The 19,832-nt window shown below is 46.7% G+C and overlaps 2 protein-coding genes across 4 annotated transcripts in view; both read right to left on the bottom strand.

Annotated features, from left to right (window-relative positions):
• Positions 1-908: 908 nt before the first annotated feature.
• clcn5b (chloride channel, voltage-sensitive 5b) lies at positions 909-15,471 on the bottom strand. Of its 2 annotated transcripts, none has more exons than XM_068587872.1 (17): positions 15,155-15,471; positions 14,758-14,922; positions 9,576-9,742; positions 9,386-9,485; positions 8,980-9,167; positions 8,673-8,795; positions 7,933-8,139; positions 7,774-7,854; positions 6,983-7,217; positions 6,344-6,519; positions 6,106-6,249; positions 5,847-6,033; positions 4,739-4,881; positions 4,176-4,325; positions 3,992-4,097; positions 3,242-3,458; positions 909-1,781 (listed from the first exon to the last, which is right to left on the bottom strand). In XM_068587872.1, the coding sequence occupies exons 2-17, from the start codon at positions 14,897-14,899 to the stop codon at positions 1,691-1,693; spliced, it is 2,457 nt and encodes an 818-aa protein (XP_068443973.1). In that variant the 5' UTR covers positions 14,900-14,922; positions 15,155-15,471; the 3' UTR covers positions 909-1,690. The 2 variants fall into 2 exon arrangements, with proteins under 2 accessions (XP_068443973.1, XP_068443974.1); XM_068587873.1 differs by having other exon boundaries at positions 14,758-14,917.
• A 1,779-nt stretch (positions 15,472-17,250) lies between these two features.
• shroom4 (shroom family member 4) overlaps positions 17,251-19,832 on the bottom strand; it is a 31,394-nt gene continuing 28,812 nt past the window's right edge. For both annotated transcript variants that reach the window (XM_068587623.1, XM_068587624.1), the window contains exons 11-12: positions 19,490-19,632; positions 17,251-19,316 (exon numbers count right to left, since the gene is read on the bottom strand). In XM_068587623.1, coding sequence (XP_068443724.1) covers positions 19,160-19,316; positions 19,490-19,632 — 300 coding nt within the window. In that variant the 3' untranslated portion in view covers positions 17,251-19,159. The remainder of the gene's footprint in view (positions 19,317-19,489; positions 19,633-19,832) is intronic.

Raw genomic sequence — 19,832 nt, 5'->3', positions numbered from 1 at the left:
AACAGGGTCTTCAGCGTCCAGCCGGCCTCCGGTTCTTTATTTTTCATTCTGAAGTTAATGAGCGTCGCAGCATTGAACGGATTATTCTTCTGGCAGCGCCGCTGAGAGGAACTCGTAGCGGCATCGAGCTCAACGACTGGAAACAGATGCTTCAATGAAGACATCAACGAAAACCGCTGGCGAGCGCACGAGGAGCTGCAGAGGATGCAGCTGCAGCGAGGCGACGCCGCGTCGTCCGTTCTGACCTCCAGGGGGCGACGGAGAGAGAACCTCCTTTTGACTTTAATGTAACACACGTTGCGTTGTTGTTGATTGTCGTTCGTCTGGTGTCTGATGTCGCAGCTTCCCATCGGGGAAAATTGCTCATTTGCGAAAACATTCCGGTTCGTGCCGACAAGGTCGCCGGTTCGATTCCCAGTCCCTAGTGCACGTTTGAACTTCATTATCTCACAATTATGACTTTTTATGTCATAATTTTTAACTTTATCTCACAATTAAGACTTTTTATGACTTTTATCTCACAAAAGATTTTTAAAAAGTCATAATTATAAGAAGAAAAAAAAAATCCTAATTATGATTTTTTTTGTGGCGCAAACAGTCTCCCATATTTGGTAATAAAAATAAAAACACACGAGAGGAGATGACAGATTCAATGTGTTATTTGTCGACAACAAAATCATCTATTTAATCAAGCAAGATGTAAACAAACAAAAACAATAAATCACATAATCAGGATGAATATCAGACAAATAAACACAGACGCATTGAAGTCAGTGAAATAATTTAGTGGGACAAACAATTTAACATTTACATAAATTACCTTGTGTTTTAATGCTCTTTTCCCATATATATATATATATATATATATATATATATATATATATATATATATATATATATATATATATATATATATATATATATATATATATAAGCCACAGCAGCCCAGAAACAGCCACGCCCTCTTCAATAAGGCATGATATGGTTTTTGCAGCATTGTCATGATGCGTGTGATGATTGGAGGATTAACTGGAGTCTCTCGACCAATCACGAGAGCCGACACGACGGAAAGAAGAAGAAGAAGAAGAAGAAGATGAAGAAGAAGAGAAGCTGACGTTTCTGGAGCGTTCCCAGGCTGTCATGAAGTCTTTATGGAGTGTAAGTGTGTGTGTGTTGGATCGTCTTCACACACCTGTGTGCTCAGCCCCCCCGAGGCTGCATGAGGAGGAGGAGGAGGAGGAGGAAGAGGAGACCTTCATTTCTCCTCCTGTCAGGCTCTGTGACACGAGGATTAACGGGTCCCTCCTCCTTTTAACCGCTCCCCTCTTCTTCTTCTTCTTCTTGAGTTGGAAAGAGACACAAAGGGGATGAATGGACCTCCTCCTCCTCCTCCTCTTCCCCCTTCTCCTCCTCCTCCTCATATCTCATGTACGTCCTTCTGGGTCGGGGCCAGCAGTGTCAGTGAAGAGCCAAAAACAGAAAGCCAAGAACCGCCTCCATCTTACAGGAACAAGAAGAAGAAGAAGAAGAAAAAAGCAGCAGCCATTGTTCTGTCCATGTGCAAAATGGAGCTCTGCTTTTCCCCAAAGAGGTAAAAGGTGCATTTTCGTTTGAGTGTGCATGCTGGTGTCTTCCTCTCTCTCCTCCTCTTCCTCCTCCTGCAGGAGCGATGGACGGATGATGAGAGACTTCAGTTGAAGAGGATGGAGTCGGGGTCTCTGTTGGCGATCTGCGCCATGTGCTTCAGGATGTCTTTTTTAGTGATGATGCCCAGCAGCCTCCTGGAGAGAGACACACACACACACACACACACACACACACACACACACACACGGTTGCTTCACGTTGTGCGGTCAGAGTTGACAGCGGAGTCGCACAATGAGGTTCAGTTTTATTTGGGTCTCGAGGGGGCGCAGCGGGGGATCGAACCACCGGCACGAACCACAAGTGGCCGGGGTGAAGAGGTCGGCGGCTCGAGTTCAACGCGGTGAAGATATTGAGAAAGTCTGCAGGTTTCAACACAACAGATGGAGCTGCCTTAAAGGGACAGTACGCGCTGGTGTGTCGTTGCTCTGTGAAGCCGCCAGACTCCTCTGATAAAAACAGTGATTCTACCCTCAGAACTGGACGGGTTCTGCTGGCCCGCCGCCTCCACCCGTCACTCAGTTTCTGTTGTTGTGACTCTGGGTTCTTATTAAAAAAGGCCAGTTTGAGTTCACCGAAGTTGCACAACAACACAAACAGGACTGTTGGACGGAGGCGGCGGGACACCAGAGAACCACGTGTTCTGCAAAAACCACTGTTTTGTCAATGGAGCCTGGTGGTCGAACAAGACGAGCCGAAACACGGGAGGAGGAGGAAGAGGAAGAAGAGGAGTCTTTATTTTGTATTTATCTTTCTCTTGAACAAGCTTGTTTTTAAAGCTGACAAAGGAAGAGAAACGAGATACGACTCCTGCTGATGAGGCGACCCGGAGCTAAAACACCACCTAACAGAGCTAAAACACCACCTAACAGAGATAAAACACCACCTACAAGAGATAAAACACCACCTAACAGAACTAAAACACCACCTAACAGAACTAAAACACCACCTAACAGAGATAAAACACCACCTAACAGAGATAAAACACCTAACAGAGCTAAAACACCACCTACAAGAGATAAAACACCACCTAAAAGAGATAAAACACTAACTAAAACAGATAAAACACATAAAAAACAGTTTAATGGAGGAAAACGACGACAAAACTGTGTTTTTCCCTCTAGAATAAGATTGAAGTAATCTCCGTCACGTGCAGCGTTCATGAAGTCGGATGATTTCCTGCTTTGCTCTGAAACGTCAGAGAAATGAATCGGACCCTTTTTGCTGCCGAGGACAAAGTGAAGAACAAAGCGAAGGAAAAGCTCGGAGTCGTTTCCGGTAATCCGGATCATAAAAGGAAACGCAGACGCGGGCTCTCTTTCTGTCACATGTTTTTAGGAGTCGCTCACATCAGCGTGTTCCCCAGAGAGCAGCCCGCCGTCACAGCTTTGAAGTGGAAGCTTTAAAACGCAAAGATCGGGTTTAACGAGCCACACGAGACGCCGACCGCCGATGTTTCACATTCTGTCAGCGAACGTTCAGATACCAGGAAAAAGAGCCCTATGTCCTGCTCCTCCTGCTCCTTGTGTGTGTGTGTGTGTGTGTGTGTGTGTGTGTGTGTGTGTGTGTGTGTGTGTGTGTGTGTGTGTGTTCTCACCCGTTGTGCGTGACCAGACACTGCCGCAGCCCCAGCTTCCTGAAGATGTCCACGGTGATGTCCATGGGCGTGTGGTCGGTGACGGTGAAGGGGCTCAGGTCCACGATGCTGCGGAGGCGCAGCGGCGGCGGCGCGTCGGCGGCCTGCGCCGGGGCGTGGTCGGTGAACGCCACCTGGGACGCGCTGACCACGCCCTCCTGCCGCTTACGGGCGTTGTCTGAGGGCACAGAAGGACACGTGTGGGGTCACGTGACATTTTCATTTCAGCTGATTGGTCGGTCTCAGCCGTGACTTCCTGGTCGCGTCGAGGAGCTCAGAATTTAAGGTTTTTTACAGAATTCTGTTAATTTGGGGCGACGAGTATAATTATTAAAAATACTTAACTTCACTTAATCACTCTGCACAGATACTCTTAACACACAGAGCTATGCTATGTATTAAAGTGAACTATAGCACACATAGTTACAATGACAAAACAATACTTTTAATAGTTTTTGGTGTGCAAAATACATATTTTTGTTCCTGTTCATAAACTAATATACTAGTAACACATATATGAACACATCATTAATGTTCCCAGGGGTTTTCTGTATATTACAGCTCTTTAAATTATTCAAACGGGCCGTGTGGTTGAGGAGATAATCAGAGTTCAGTGCGCTGTGAAGGTTTCGCTTTGGCTGCTTTTTTCTGAGCGTCCGTCGCACGTGATGCGTTCAAGGACCGTCAGAAAGGTGAGCATCTTTTACACACCTATGGATATGAGCAGGTCTCTGCGGAGCACGAAGCCCACCAGCCTCTGGGACTCCTGGGAGACGACCACGGGGAAGCCGCTGTAGCGAGTCCCCTCCACCAGCGCCTGAGGGAGGAGGAACGCCAGCGTTTTAACGGCCTTTTTCACGCCAGACGACGGCGCGCGTCGATCCGCGGTTCTTACCTCCACCTCCCCGACCGTCATGCCCTCCTGCGTGAGCACGGCGAGCGCCGGGTCCGACCTCCTGGGCCGCATCACGTCCACCGTCAGGCTGCTGTGCCCGAACTCCTCTTTGGGCTCCAGGAACGGGTACCCGTTCAGCCGGATGTGAGCCTGCGGGCGGTAAAACCGGATCAAATGCGTGTCCTTCCGCTCACGAGGGACTATTTTCTGCTCGAGGCCGGCGGTTTGTTCTGGAGGCAACGAGTCATGATTTCTGGAGAGAGACGTCGCCGATGGATTATTTCTTTTGGCACTTTGAGCGCCGCATCGTGAAAGCGGAGAGAAAGCAGACGTCTCTCCGGGACGAGAGAAAGAAAAGCAGCAGAGGAGGAAAGAATGTGTGGTTTCCATAAATCTGTTTTTTTGTTGCGCTGCCCCTTTAAGACCTCGACTTCCTAAATCTAAAGCACATTACAGCTTTAAATGTGTGTGTTGTTAGCTGGAGGAGATGGTGTGTATCTACGGCTAGGACACACACACACACACACACACACACACACACACACACACACACACACACTCACCTCGTAGATGCCCTCCCTCCCCAGGGCGTCGGCCACCCATTTGCTGGTCATGGTGGCGGCCATCAGCGGGACGATGTACTCCAGACCGCCGGTCAGCTCGAACATGATGACGACCAGAGACACCGTCATGCGGGTCACGCCACCTGGAGGGGAGGGGGGAGGAGGGGGGAGGGTGAGAAAGGTTCTCCAGCAGAACCGACAGAACGGACCCGCTCTCCAGAGGGTTCTCAAGAGGAGAACTTCTGTTCTCTTGACTTCTCTGCCTGATGAACGAGAGTTTGGTCTCTTTATTTTCTCTCACATGGAGATGTTGACGTTCATGTGGCGAGTCCAATCATCTCATCATCATCATCATCATCATCTTTGCCTTTCATCTCCGCCCTGCTCAGCTTCACTGTGAGCGTTTCTTTTGTTTCAGTGAAGAGACGGAGGTGATTATCTGCCCGCGTGATCGTTCCCCGATGGAGTTGAGAGAAAATCAGATGAAGATGGAACGTTACTCGGCAAAAATAAGAGAAAATGGGCCAAAAATTGGACTTTTCCTGCGGATCGACGACCTCTAAAAGCCTCACGAGAAACGACGACACGGTGAAGACGAACGCCAGGAACCAAAAACATGACGACCAACAGACTAACGAGTGTTTGGGAAACGAGGCTTCTGGGTAAAAGGACACACAGAGGCCTGGAGTGCGGAGACGAGGAGGAGGCCTCTGACGTCGCTGTGATTTCCCAGTTACCCTGAACGCCCCTTTTTTTCCAATCAGAGAACACAGGAGCTTGATTTAAACACAGCCTTTATGAACTGTTGCTTCTTTTTTTATTTTTTAACTTCTTTTAAGTGTTTGAATTTGTGATATTTTGTTAATTTCAGTCTTTAAAAACGAAATAAAAGTAACTTTTTTGGAAAACAAGTGGAAAAAACCTTGATATTTATAAAATACGAGTATCTTTTAAGCCCTTAGGGGTTTAAAAACACAGATATTTATAAAATACATGTATCTCTTGAGACCCTAAAGGTTTAAAAACACTGATATTTATAAAATATGAGTATCTTTTAAGCCCCTAGGGGTTTAAAGACGCTGTCAGGTCTCCACGTATCGGCGCTCACCGAGGCATGCGGCGGCGCCCACCATGGCGTAGAGCCCCGGCGTGATGCAGTCGGCTCCCGGCGAGCACCACCCCTTGAAGAGGAAGGAGTCGTGGTTGTAGTACGCCAGCTGCTCCATGCCGACGCCCAGCAGCCGGCCGGCGATGGCGCCGACCGCCATGCTGGGGATGAAGAGGCCGGAGGGAACCTGGAGGCGGAGAGGAGACGCTCAGAGACGCCGCGGAGGAAAGCGCTGCTACCGCGTGAGACGGGCACCGACCTTCATGCCGAACGTGATCACGGTGATCATCATCTTGAAGACGAGCGCCAGGGCGAGCTGCCACAGCGCCGTGTACAGCCCCGCCCCCGCCGGCCGGTCCGCCAGGCTGTTCCCCACCGAGGACGCCTCCGAGGTGTTGGTGGCCTGCGAGACGGAGACGAGGGGATCAAACTCACGCGACACACACACACACACACACACACACGCAGGAAGGAAGGAATGAGCCGGCGGGGCCGACCTGCTTGTAGCCGCAGAGCTGCGAGGAGTCCAGCAGCGAGCAGTCGTTGAACAGCTCGGCGATGAGCTCGGCGCCGCTCATCCGGGTGTAGCTGTTGGGGTAGGCGACCACGGCGGTCAGCGCGGTGACCACCAGCACCTCGGTGACGGGGTAGTGACCCAGACGAGTGGATTTACCTTCATAAGGCAACATAAGAAGCAGATTAATAGCCTCCACATTTTGACCAACGGCTTTTCCATGACTTTAAATCCATTTTACATAACTTTAAACAACATTTCTGTGACTTTAAATCCATTTTACATGACTTTAAACAACATTTCTATGACTTTAAATCCATTTTACATGACTTTAAACAACATTTCTATGACTTTAAATCCATTTTACATAACTTTAAACAACATTTCTATGACTTTAAACAACATTTCTATGACTTTAAACAACATTTCATAACTTTTAACCAGATTTCCATGATCGACCACGTAGTGAAATGTGTGTGTAGACAGTCAAAAGAGATAAAATGTAGTATTTAAACTAACAATGAGGTTTCAAAGCATTCGGTAAACCTTAAATGACTTATTATTCTACTAATGATAGAGCAGGAAAAGTCTTTTGTTCCTCCACGCTCGGGACCAGACTCACGTCTGCGGCACCAGGCGATGTTGGCCCTGATGAACAGCGCCCCCCACAGGCCGCCGAACACGCCCAGCAGGATGAAGGGCACCAGCTCCACCAGGTGCCACGGGGCGTGGAACTCCACGTAGAACAGAACCAGCCGGCTGTTTCCGAACGGGTTGATGGAGCGGAGCGTGAAGGCGGCGACCAGGGCGGCGAAGAACGAGCGCCACAGCGTCTTCAGGGGGAAGTAGTAACTCACCTGGAGGAGGAAGGACACGTCAAGGTCACGGAAGAGAAGAGAAACACGGCTTTTACTCTCCTTTCTGTGAGAACATCGTGAAATGATTGAGAAACAGGGTTCATACACAGTTTGACCGATGGATTTAACAACTTTTCAATCACTTTTATCCCAATTTTCATGACTTTTCAATTACTTCTTTTTTTTCTGACGATCCCTTCAGCTCATCAAAGTAACATCACGAGGGATTCAATAACTTTTAACCCAAATTTCAAGACTTTTAACCCAATTAAAATGACTTTTAACCAAATCTCAATGACTTTTATCCCAATTTTCATGACTTTTCCATGACTTTAACCAAATTTCCATGACTTTTAACCCAATTATCATGACTTTGAACAAATCTTCATGACTTTTGACCAAATATCCATGAGGTCAAACCAGATTTTCATGAGCAAACATGAGTGAAATGTGTGTGTAACCAGTAAAAAGTGATCAAATGTAGTATTTAAACTAACAATGAGGATTCAAAGCATACAGTAAACCTTGATGACACAAGAGGCATTAAGGATCTCACCTCCTCCAGGCTGAACAGGACTCCTCCGATGGGAGCGCCGAAGGCCACGGACACGCCCACCGCCGCCGCCGCCGACAACACCTGCGAGCAAAAGCGACGCGTTAACGAAAAGATGGAGGAGGACGAAACGACGGAACCTGTTCCCCTCGCCTCACTCGCCTCTCGCCGCTTGGCCTCGTTCTTGCGGTACTTGGTGAACAGGTGGCACAGGATGTTGGCGCAGCAGCACGCCACGTGCACCAGCGGGCCCTCCTTCCCCAGGCTGAGGCCCGAGGACACGGCCAGCACCAGCGTGATGGTCTTGGTGATCAGGGTCCACTTGCCCAGGTAGCCGCGGATGATGAAGCCGCTCAGGATGGTTTTGATCTGAGGGGGAGGAGAGAAGAGGACGTGACCTTCATGGAACTGAAGGAGAGTGTGTGTGTGTGTGTGTGTGTGTGTGTGTGTGTTCTTCTGCTTTCCACAAAGAGAGGAAGAGAGGAGACGGAGGAGAGTAAACACAGAAGAGGGAGAGAGGCTGCGTTTTGAGTTAACAAATGATTTCATTCGCTCACGAGGACTCTGAATATAAATATTTATGTTGTGAAACAAACTTAAAAAGGCTTCGAATCAGTCTGGCTTGCATCTATCTAGACTTTATGTAGTTAATTCATGTATTTATGTAGTTGTTTTGTGTCTTTTTATAGTTATTTTGTATCTTCTTATAGTTACTTTGTGTCTTTTTATAGTTATTTTGAGTCTTCTTATAGTTACTTTGTGCCTTTTTGTAGTTATGTTGTGCCTTTCTGTAGTTGTGTTGTGTCTCTTTGTAGTTGTTTTGTGTGTTCTTATAGTTACTTTGTGCCTTTTTGTAGTTATTGTGTCTCTTTGTAGTTATTGTGTCTCTTAATGCGTCTCACCTCTGGTATTCCCGACCCGCACGCGTACGGAGCGAAGGATCGGACCAGCACGACGGCCAGGAGGGCGAACAGCAGAGCCCAGACCATGTACATGAGGTAGTTCACGATGTAGGCGAAGGCTCCCTGCAGACACACACACACACACAGAAGTTACAAGTTGTGTTGGGACAAAGCAAGATTAAAAAGATGGATTTCTGACTGAATTGCACGTCATGACGGCGTACAACCAGCAGAGGGAGCCAGAGCACTATTTAAACAGAGAGAGACACTCTGGATGTGGTGCATCTAAGCCCCGCCCTCGCCGTACCTCTGGCGTGCCCGTGATAAGCTCCGCCCAGCTCTGCCACTGGGGGCAGCGGTCCCGCTCCTGGAACGTGGTCTCGTTGGACGTCCAGCAGCAGTGCTCGTGGTTGAACCAGAAACCCACCAAGCAGATGCCCTCCTTCAGGTCCGTCAGCCAGTGAGCCGCGATGTCTATACCACCAGCCAGAGCACCTGGGGGGCAGGAGGATGAAGAGGAGGAAGAGGAGGAGGAGGAAGAGGAAGAGGAGGAGGAGGGGGAAGTTCAACAGTTATCAAAATGTGTCTCCTTGTATTCTGTGTCAAAACTTTAGCTAAACACTATATTCTGTACTATAGCACCAGTGATCTCCTTGAAGGCCACGCCTCCCTCAAGGCCACGCCTCCCTGAGGGCCACGCCTCCCTGGCGTACCTGACATGAGGCCCACCAGCAGCATGAGCAGCCAGCCGGAGAAGGCGTCGCTGACGCTGTGCAGCAGCGCCGCCGTGGACTGTTTGCTCTTGTTGGTGATCTGTGGAGACGGAGACGCGTCGTCAAGATACGTCTGTTCAGACCAGGTCCTGGTTCCTGCTCCCTAGTTCCTTGTCCCCTGTCCCCTTACCTCTCGGTGCCGGTCGCGGTCCTTGCTCTTCTCCCTCACCCAGTCGATGGTGTTGAAGTCTTCGTAGGTGCCCAGGCCGGGCAGCGGGTCCTCCAGAGGGTCCACCAGCTTGCTGGGGCCGGAGCCGTTCATACCGACTCTGCTGCCGCCCGCATCCTCAAACTCTCCTGGGGGAGGAGGGGGAGACGGAGGGGGGGAGGGAGGGGGAGTAGAGAGGGAGACGTCGTCAGCCTCTTGTCACACTGTTCTTGCCCTTCGTTCTAGTTTTTCTCCATGTTGTCTTTCAGAGTTAGAGCTTAAAAACTGAATGAAGACATATATATGAATGACACAGAGAGAGAGAGAGAGAGAGAGAGAGAGAGAGAAAGAGAGAGAGAGACCACAGCAGCAATACACGATTTGGTTTGAGTATTGAGAGACGGATTATGAACGATGGCGGAGATCGTAAAGAAAACAAACGAAAACTACATTATCGCTAGATTTTCATCTTTCCCACGGTGCTTGAACACATCACACGACGCAAACGCTTCCCTCAAAAGAAGAAAAAGAAACCAAATCAAAGCTTTAAACTCGTCTTGTGTGTAAAATGTTGAAGTGCTCTGATCAGATTCTGGTAAAAACATTCATGTCTGAGCTCCTTGGAGCGAGCAGGAAGCCATGACGGACTTCACCGTCACGTCACGTGACCACAGAGCGCTGACACTGGACTGACCCAGCCCGAGATGTGTTCCTCCAACACTACCAACACTTGGATGTGGAGGTTCCTGTGTTTTCTGAGCTTAAATAATCCAATACATTCAACCTGCGCGACTTGGTAACTTGCTAATCTGCTCAACGTATATTTTTGAGTTCTCTCAACTTGATGGACTTTTTTATGTTGCAGTGAAAAGCGAGCGCACAGAAACAAAACTGATCCAAAAAGCAGATTGTAAAAGGTTTAAAAACATCTCTGCTTGCTGACAGACGCCGCATTTCTGGCGTGACACAGAGGGAGGAGATCCAGTAAAACCACAGCGTTTAAAAGCACCTGAGTCGACCCGTCGGACTGGTTTTAAACCGGCAACCAGCTCCAGGAATGTGCTCTCAGGAACACCTGGCACGTACGGAGACGGATGAATTTAAACCTGCGGCAGCTTTCAAATACAAAAAGCAGGCTGAACGTACTGAGACGCTGGTTCTCGTCCTCTTTTGTGTGAATGAAGCGGCCGTGAACACACACACGGCTCTCAGAGACATTTCAACACGTAGGAGCGAGTTCTCAGAAGAAGACGTCACCAGAAGAAGGAGCACCGGTCCCCCGTCAATCAACAATAAAGTGCTTTTTCTTGTGCGAGGGGTCTCCCGCCCCGCTGCGCAGGGCTCCGGCTCATGGGAATGAAACTCAGCGTGTAACTGGATCCCGGAGTTACGGTTCTTTTCCCTGTCAGTCGAAACCTTTTGTCAATCGGCCTCGCTGTCAGGGTGCATGCTGGGAGTCGGCGGCCCTCGTGACCCCCGCACAGGATGCGAGTGTGACGACCATCAGAGAGGCTGATGCACGGAGCCGGGGACTTGTAGACCAGTTTAAATGTTGAAATGTTGAAACGTCCTGAACGTGACGGATGCAGCGTCACGGCAACCAGCTGCAGAGAAACCACCAAACCACCAAACCACCAAACCACCAAACCACGTGTGGACGTCTCCTACCACAGCGCAGATTATCTGATTACATCACACCACAAGGTCTCTTTACACTAAAACAACAGTTGAAAGTAGAATAACTACTAGATAAATCAATAAATATACATTTAAAAAATATATATTTATTTAAAAAATAGAATGTACATATTTATGACAAAAATATATAATAGATGAATATTTACATTATATATTTATATTTTGTATTTGTGTATATATTATTTAATAATAATATATTTTGACTTCGGCTCAAATATAATGTGGTTCATACTTTTAATATTCCTGAAATCGGGTAAAAGGTTAAGATAAGGATAGTAAAGTAGAAAAATATAAGTAGATATGTATCAAATAAAGTAAAAGAGTCAAAATAAACATTGAAGTGAGAGTAACTGACAGGAAGTCTTTCAGCGCGTTCCCTCTCTGTTTCTTCTGGATTTCACCCCATAATAAAAAAAGAAAAATCACAACTGGGAGCGACCTTTAGACCTGATGCATGACAACGAGACACAAACCCAGTGAAGCGCACACACACAGACACACACAGACACACACAGACACAGACACACACACAGACACACACAGACACACACACACACACAGACACACAGACACAGACAGAACGGGTTCCTCCAGATTGACCTGTGACAGGCTTCTTATCTCTGTGCAGTACTTGTTGTAAAAGCTCCTCAGACTCACCGTCCTCCACCAGGACGTCCTCACTCAGCTCCTTGCTCCAGAACTCCCAGTCCATCTCTCTCTCTCCCTCTCTCTTTCTCTCTCTCCCTCTCTCCCTCTCTCTCCCTCCCTCTCTCTCTTTCTCTCTCTCCCTCTCTCTCTCTCGGTTCTTTTTCCTGGACACGACAAACTGGACTCAAACTCAAAGTGGGAGCCTCTTCCCTCCTCTGAGCTGCTGGAGGAAGTGGACTCCCGGAGCCCTCCCTCATTGGCCAGAGAGGGCTCTGGGGGTGGCCACTGATTGGCTCGTCAGCTGAGGGGCCGGGAACTGTTCGCCCATAGGTCAGGTGTTTCAGGAGCTCGCTCCGATTGGCTGAGGGGGGTTCCAATGTGAGGTCGTGACCTCTTGAGACACGTACAGAGCTTTTTGCACATAAAGAGCTTTATCGCCGACTATCGCTGATAAACACCACGAGGAAAAACATGACATTAAAACTGAAAAAACTCCACTCCTCTGGTTGTATAGAAGTCTAAAGCTGCATTCTCTCTCCCGACCACCAGGGGGCGACTCCTCTGGTTGTATAGAAGTCTATATAAGTGACTCTACTTCTCTCTTGATGTATTCCCTCAGTAAACATTGTAAACATGAGTTTATGTCTCGATGCGCGCGTGTGTGTGTGTGTGTGTGTGTGTGTGTGTGTGTGTGTGTGTGGTATGATGCTCAACAGAAAACTGCTTCTTTGTCATGTGACCTCAGCGCTTTCTGCTAAAACTTACACAGTACGTTATCTAAGGCAGATTGATTTGCACACACACACACACACACACACACACACACACACACACACACACACACACACACACACCAGGGTGGATCTGAACCTTGACCCCCTGCCTTGCCATGGGAAGCAGCGCCCCATGTGACCCGCGTGACGCTGGTTAATGACGGCGTGGTCATCGGGTCGCTTCTCTGCCAAGCTGCTGCTGTTATTGTTATTATTAAATCATAACATCTTCCCCCCGGGTGAGAGGAAATTGAATAAAGAAGGAATGAGCGTCTGATGGAGATTAAAGAACTCATGTTCAGATCTTCCAAAAATACAAAATACTAAATGTTGTGTCTGTGGTGGCAGAAGTTGCACATTGATATACACACACATAAGATAAGAAATAATAAAATATACATGGATATGTACTTATGTATACACAAATATTGTATATATATTTATATGTATTCATATATACACATTCATGTATAAATATTTCATTATATATACAAGCTCTCAACACTATTCACTGTTTTCTCCCCCACTAAGTGAGTGCTGTGTTATATTATTATGGGATGTTGCTGTTGTTGATAAAGTGCCTCAGGGTCACACGGGGTGCTCTGAGCTGTCAATCATTATCAGCTGCAGTGAGGCCCCTCCCCTGCTCTGAGCTGTCAATCATTATCAGCTGCAGTGAGGCCCCTCCCCTGCTCTGAGCTGTCAATCATTATGAGCTGCAGTGAGGCCCCTCCCCCTCGCAGCAGCTCTGAGGACACAGAGGCCGTAAAACAGCGATAACAATAATCTGCACTCCGGAAAGAGATTTGAACAAATTAAACACCTGCAGTAAAAGAAACTCATAAAAGCAGCTCGTAAAAGCAGAAACATGAACCGCACGTTCAACACTAAATATCTTCTGCTCGAGTTTCTGCGTGAAGTTGGTAAAATAAATGTAAAGTGTAGTTTTTGCTGCTTCATCACTGAGGGGAAGTCCCTCTCTTTCTGCTTGTTTGGTGGTTTTTCCCTCCGTGTGGGTTTTGAGGGATTTTTTCCTTCTCCTCCTCCACGTTGGATGAGGTCCAGTTTTAAATATCTGTTTCCATCTCGGTCTTTGAGATTTTACAGTTGTTTCAGACCACAAATAATTCATTAATTCATTGATATCACGGCTGAACGCTGTCCGATTCCCCCGAAGCCTGACGCGCAAATATAACCAAATACAACCAAATATAACCAGATACAACCAGTCTGAGAGCAGAAACCTCACGGATGCTCCAGTTCAACACAGACAGACATTTTTTTTAAGGAATCAGAAAGACATTGAGGAAGATTTGAAGTTCTCCTGAGCACAAATTCACCACAATAACTTGCAGGAGGTTCATAAAGCGCTGCAGGGACGACGTGTTGATGTTTTTTTTGGAGACCGACCCAGAAAGTCAGCATCTGCGTCACATCGGGGCGAGTTTAGAGCGTCTGTACTGAAAGGAGACGTCAGCGACTTTAAGATGACATCACCAGTAACCGGGTAGAAAAACATAAACACGACCAGCTCTATAACTCACTTTAATGTTCCTAGTGATGGGAAGTGAAACCAATCTGTGTGTGAGGGTGCATGTGTGTCTGTATGAGTATGTGTAGGAGTATTTGTGTGTGTCTCTACGTCCGTAAGTGTGTCTGTCTGCATGGGTGTGTCTGTCTATCTGATTGTGTGTGTCTATCTAAGAGCGTGTGTATACATGTGGTAACTGATTATTTACTGAAAGCATGTGACACACATTCACTGCCATTGTCATGTTATTAATACTATATAGATAGATAGATAGATAGATAGATAGATAGATAGATAGATAGATAGATAGATAGATAGATAGAAGCACAGCTTGTGGAAGAACATTATAACCCAACAGTCGTGCTGGTTTTAAGGAAGTGTGATGAGAAATCAGTATGTTTCTGAGCTTGTGCCGAACTGGGTCTGGACATGTCTATACTGGTCTATACTGGTCTATACTGGTCTATACGGGTCTGTACTGGTCTGTACTGGTCTGTACCGGGTCTGGCCTCACCTGAGCCCAGTGGCGGGTCGTCGTCCGTGGTGGAGAAGTCCAGCGTGGCCCCCGCGATGTCCACCATCTCGTCGTCATCGTCGACGTCACTCGGATGGTAGAGGCTGTCACGGCTTCCGGTGCGGTAACCGGAAGTATCCATCCTCGTCAAAAAAGAATCCTGTTCTGTTTGTTTGTGCACAACAAAAAGGACAGAGTCCGTTTACAACAACACACACGGACACAGACACACAGACGTAAACAGACACACACAACAGGGCGGCAGAAAGCAGCTTAAAGCAGCTTAACCGTTACTCTTCAGAAACAGCCGCTGAGCCGACTTGAACGTCACCGCCGTAACGGTTTTTACACATAAAGACGGAAGATGTCCACTTTAAAAACAACAACAGTCTTTTACCTGAGGAGGAGGAAACGCAGCCGAGCGGAGAAGTCTTGTGACTCTGATATTCAGTCTTCTCTTAAGTCAACATATAAACTTGACGCTCCGTGGAGAGAAAAAAAAACAAAAAAACCTGCGTCATTCTCTGACCCTCTCCCCCAATAAACGTCTGTTTTAAACCCCAAAAGATGCGCTGCAGGCGGCCATAGGGTAACCGTATCTTGATAGCAGACAATAACGAGGCGACGTGAGGTTATCTGACGTTAGTCACGTATTGTTTGCTGCCACTTAAAAAAAGTGCGTCAAGTTTGAGCTGCTTTAGCGACAACTTCCGGTCCGACAGTCGTGGCGATTGTTGAGCAAAAATCATTGCCGAGCTTCTGACGTTACGATGCTGTAGTTGGAGCTTGATCACGTAGATATTAACATTATGAAATACATGTATTTATTTTAAAATAAGGCGTTTGTGTTATTTTTAAACATCAATTCTATTTTATTTTGGAGGACTAATGTCTCAACCTCCGGTTTACGTGCTTTGGTCACCCTGGCTTGACGTGGGTCAGGAAAACCAGTCGAGTCCAGAGCGATCGACGCTCCTTCAACTGGGTCAGTGTAGCAGTTCGACAAATCGGTCATCCATTATTAAATATTATTTACTAACGTTATACCAACATCTTTCTTTCTTTTTTAAAATTGTTTTTAATATAAAACTGATTACTATAACATCTTAATTAAAATTATATTATAATACAAATATTTATTTCAAGAAAAAAAAAGATTTTAAAATGTAAACAGGTTTTTACGTTTGTGTTGAAGTACAATTACATAGAAACCTATTTCTCATAATATATTGATGGACTGAATAGATTATATTACAATTATATTGTGTTTCTGTGTGTATTTTTGCTGTAACACTTAATTTATATGGAATAAAAACAGTTGAAGGGCGACACCTTGTGGTCATCTGTAATAAATAAATGATCATAAGGGCTCCTGAGGTTCGTGTGTGCAGACAGCAAGTCATTCATTATGTTCTCCTGGTTTATGTCTGCAGCTCTGATTAATCACCGCGACCTCTCTCTCCTCCGTGGCCTACCCATAATGCCTTGCTCCTCTCATCCCACTCCCTCATGGTCTCGTTCTCCAACATAAACACCTCTCCTCCTCCCTCTGAGTTCCTCTGATCGAGGCCTGTTTCTCCTCACTTCCCTTCACGTGGAACTCAGTCGCTGAAGTGAAACTGTATTAATTCCACTTTTATGTCTTGTGTTTCCTCTCTCTCTCTCTCTCTCTCTCTCTCTCTCTCTCTCTCTCTCTCTCTCTCTCTCTCTCTCTCTCTCTCTCTCTCTCTCTCTCTCTCTCTCTCTCTCTCTCTCTCTCTCTCTCTCTCTCTCTCTCTCCACACTCCATCAGACACTCTGTTCTTCAATCTGGGTCAGGCCGGAGAAACAACTCCCTCGCTTCCTTTAAAACAGATTCTTTAGCCTCCACAACAGCTGTTTTCTGTATTATTTCCACAAAGCAGCAACCGTCACAGAAACACTTCCCTCTCCATCTCGTTTTCTGTGTTTATGAGTTTTTAGAACATTTCTTTCTCCATTAAAAGTTGCACTCGGTTGACAGATCTGCACGTTATCGTCTCTCACAACACGACCACAGGAGGAGGAGGAGGAAGAGGAGGAAGGTTTCACATTATTTCAGGGTTGGAATCGTGTTTTTGACACTGAAACATGTCAAGTTTTCTTGAGGAGAAATGAACATTCGTCTTCTTTTACGACAATTAATATCTGGCGTCGCACATTCTGGCCAAGAAACTAACGTGAAACAGCTGAAAAGGTAAAAGTAATAAATCTGCATTTTTTTACAGTGAACATTTTTTTTCATTCTGCAGAGTTGAAACTGCACATTTAAGAGCTTTATCAAAAAAAAACACACATTTTTTTTGACAGTTTTAACACTTCTAGTTCCTGCAGAGAAACGTTTCCACTCGCCATCCGTCAACCTCCATTTGCCCACCGGCCCCCACACACACACACACACACGCACACACACACACACACACACACACGCACACACACACACAGTGGCTATGAATCACAACAGGAGACGTGACGCTAGTTTAAAATACTATTATTATTATTTATGGTACTTTTTCTCCTCACGTGAGTGTGTTTTTTTTTTTTGCAGTTACACAATTTGTAATGCATTTTACACACACAACAACACAACAAATTATACATCAAAATCATAGAAAAACAACATGAACAGAATCCTCTCAACAAGCAACTTTCTTCCCAGTCGGCCGTTATACAAGGATACAGGTTGTGTGTACACAACAGAACGAGTGTGTTTGGGGTTTGTTTCGGTGGTAAAACAGCTGTGAATCAAACCAGAACAAACTTTTGATTAACTTTAAGCTGCAGACTTGTAGAAACGTAGAAAAGTAGAAAATTACAAACGAGAGTCTGTTTTTTCACTTCAACGGACAAAATGTTGTTTGTTTTCTCTTTGTTTGACAGAGGAAGCAGCCGGAGGCGGTTTCGTGTCCGGCGTTAAAGCCCGGGAGACTTTGGCAGCTTAGCATGGCTTCTAAAAATCTCTTAATGTTGCATGAATCTAAATTTAGCAGGTTAGCTTAGCACGAAGACTGAAAACACTCGCTAGTTAACATCGTTTTTGTGAGCTGCCGGTCGGGCAGGTCGCATCGCCGCAGACGGAACCAGGCTAGCCGTTTCCCTCCGTTCGCAGTCATTATGCTAAGCTACGCTAGCAGGTCCGGCTGGTCCGCTAAGGCCTCCAGAAGAAGACGGAGTGGGGGGACAAATAAACTAAAGTTTTGAGACGACAAAAAAACAAATTGAAAAAAATCTCTGCAAATCTCTGCCGGCAAAATATACAAAAAAACCTCTTGACTGATCTCCGTCTTCTGTTTCATCTTTTACAACCATTTTTTTACAACCCAGTCATTGAAGAGCAAACACTATATACACATTGTACACATTATAAACAGCCGTCTTCTGTACATAACGGTTATCGTGTGACGAGTCGGTGGAGTCTCAAACCCCACACAGTGAAGCACCTCTGAGCACAAAGCATTATGGGTAGCACAGGAGCTAGCTAACGAAAGAAAAAGTCTCCTTTCGATTCTCTGAACCGCGAGATTTAAATACACAAGAAAAAACACAACGACAACGACGAGGAGGAGAAATAAAGCAGCGTCTCAGCGACACGTTCAAGAGAGAAAATGTCTTTGGCAACGTAGTGTTAGAACAAGTGTAGTGTCGTTAATACAGCGGTACAGTTCACATATTCTATGTTCTCGGTGTCTTTGTCGGGTTGTAAGAGGTCCGAAGTCTTCTTCTTCTTCTTTGATGCTGTTGATAAAACAATAAACGTTCAGAGGCGTTTGAGCTGCTGGTTTAGTCCTGAAACGTCTGGATCTGTGTGAAACCCTTGAAAGCACCATTTGACAATTTGGGCGTTAGCTTAGCATAAAGCATTAGCCTCGGAAAAAGGAAGTCAGACCTCAAAATATCGGCACACCGGAGGGGACTGTGTTCCAGTATAACAAGTTAGGAGCATTTAAGGGGTTTGCTTTAGCCACTGTTATCTTTCTTTAGCCACTGTTATCCATCATTAGCCACTGTGTGCTATTGTTAGCCCACATGTATCTATCGTTAGCCACTGTGAGCCCACTTGTATCTATCGTTAGCCACTGTTAGCTATCAATAGCCACTGTTGGTGACTGTAATCCGTCGTGATAGAACTTGAACAGCTCTGTATCTACGAATGATTTGTAAAAAAACACGACAGCTATTCTTTCGTTAATACTCTAAGCAGCCATTTTGGATTTTGAGGTCGAGGGGGGTGGGGGCGGGGGGAACGGGACTTTCTGAGTCCGATTTCAGGCGGCGTTCAAGCACTGTTCGCAACAATATCAAACTATTCCTTCCAGAGACGTGGACGTTGGCTTCCTCTTTCTTCTAATACACATACTTCATCTCCTCGGGCTCCTTTTCCCACTCAGTAATGTCCGTATCCCATCGACATCCCCATCCCGATCCCCAGCCCGAGCCCCAGGCTCTCCCTCAGGCCCCTCAGCTGCTCCTCCCCCAGCCGGGTCTTGTCCTCCAGCTGCCTCTGCTCCACCAGCAGGGCGGCCTTCATCTTCACAAAGTGGCTGCGAGGGAGAGGAAACAATTCATTATTCCTGTGGTGTTTTTATGTTTTTTTTTAAAATGTTTTTTTGAGCTCCTCCAGCCTGGAGGAGGCTGGAGGAGCTCAAAAAAAACATTTAAAAAAACCATAAGAACATGCGACCCTCTGGTGGAAGGTGCAGGTGAAGCCCGGTACCTGTAGTCGCGGTGCTGCTCGGGGGAGAGGCAGCGGGCCAGCACCCGGCTGACGGCCTGCTCTCTGCGGTCCACGTGGTCCTTCAGGTCTTGGGCCTCGGACAGCTGCCGCATGAGCTGCCGCTTCTTCTCCTGCAGGGGGAGCTGCAGGACAGAGAGAGAGACGTTGTGTGTCGGTGTTTCACCCTCTTGTTGCGCTTTAAAGTTCCAGAGAAACTTCTGTGTAGCGGGAGGGAACCGGAGCGTTTGATTGGACCGCTCAAAAGTGGGCGGGCTTACTGCTGAAAGTTTATGATTGATGGATGGATGTCGTGATATTATTATTATTATTATTATTACTAAAC

Source organism: Clinocottus analis, unplaced genomic scaffold (assembly GCF_023055335.1).
Source record: "Clinocottus analis isolate CAN_PGR_092001 unplaced genomic scaffold, fCliAna1.0.p SCAF_21, whole genome shotgun sequence".
NCBI classification, from domain to species: domain Eukaryota; kingdom Metazoa; phylum Chordata; class Actinopteri; order Perciformes; family Cottidae; genus Clinocottus; species Clinocottus analis.
Note: the sequence above shows the minus strand (reverse complement) of the source record. Positions and strands in the feature narration are given on the sequence as shown.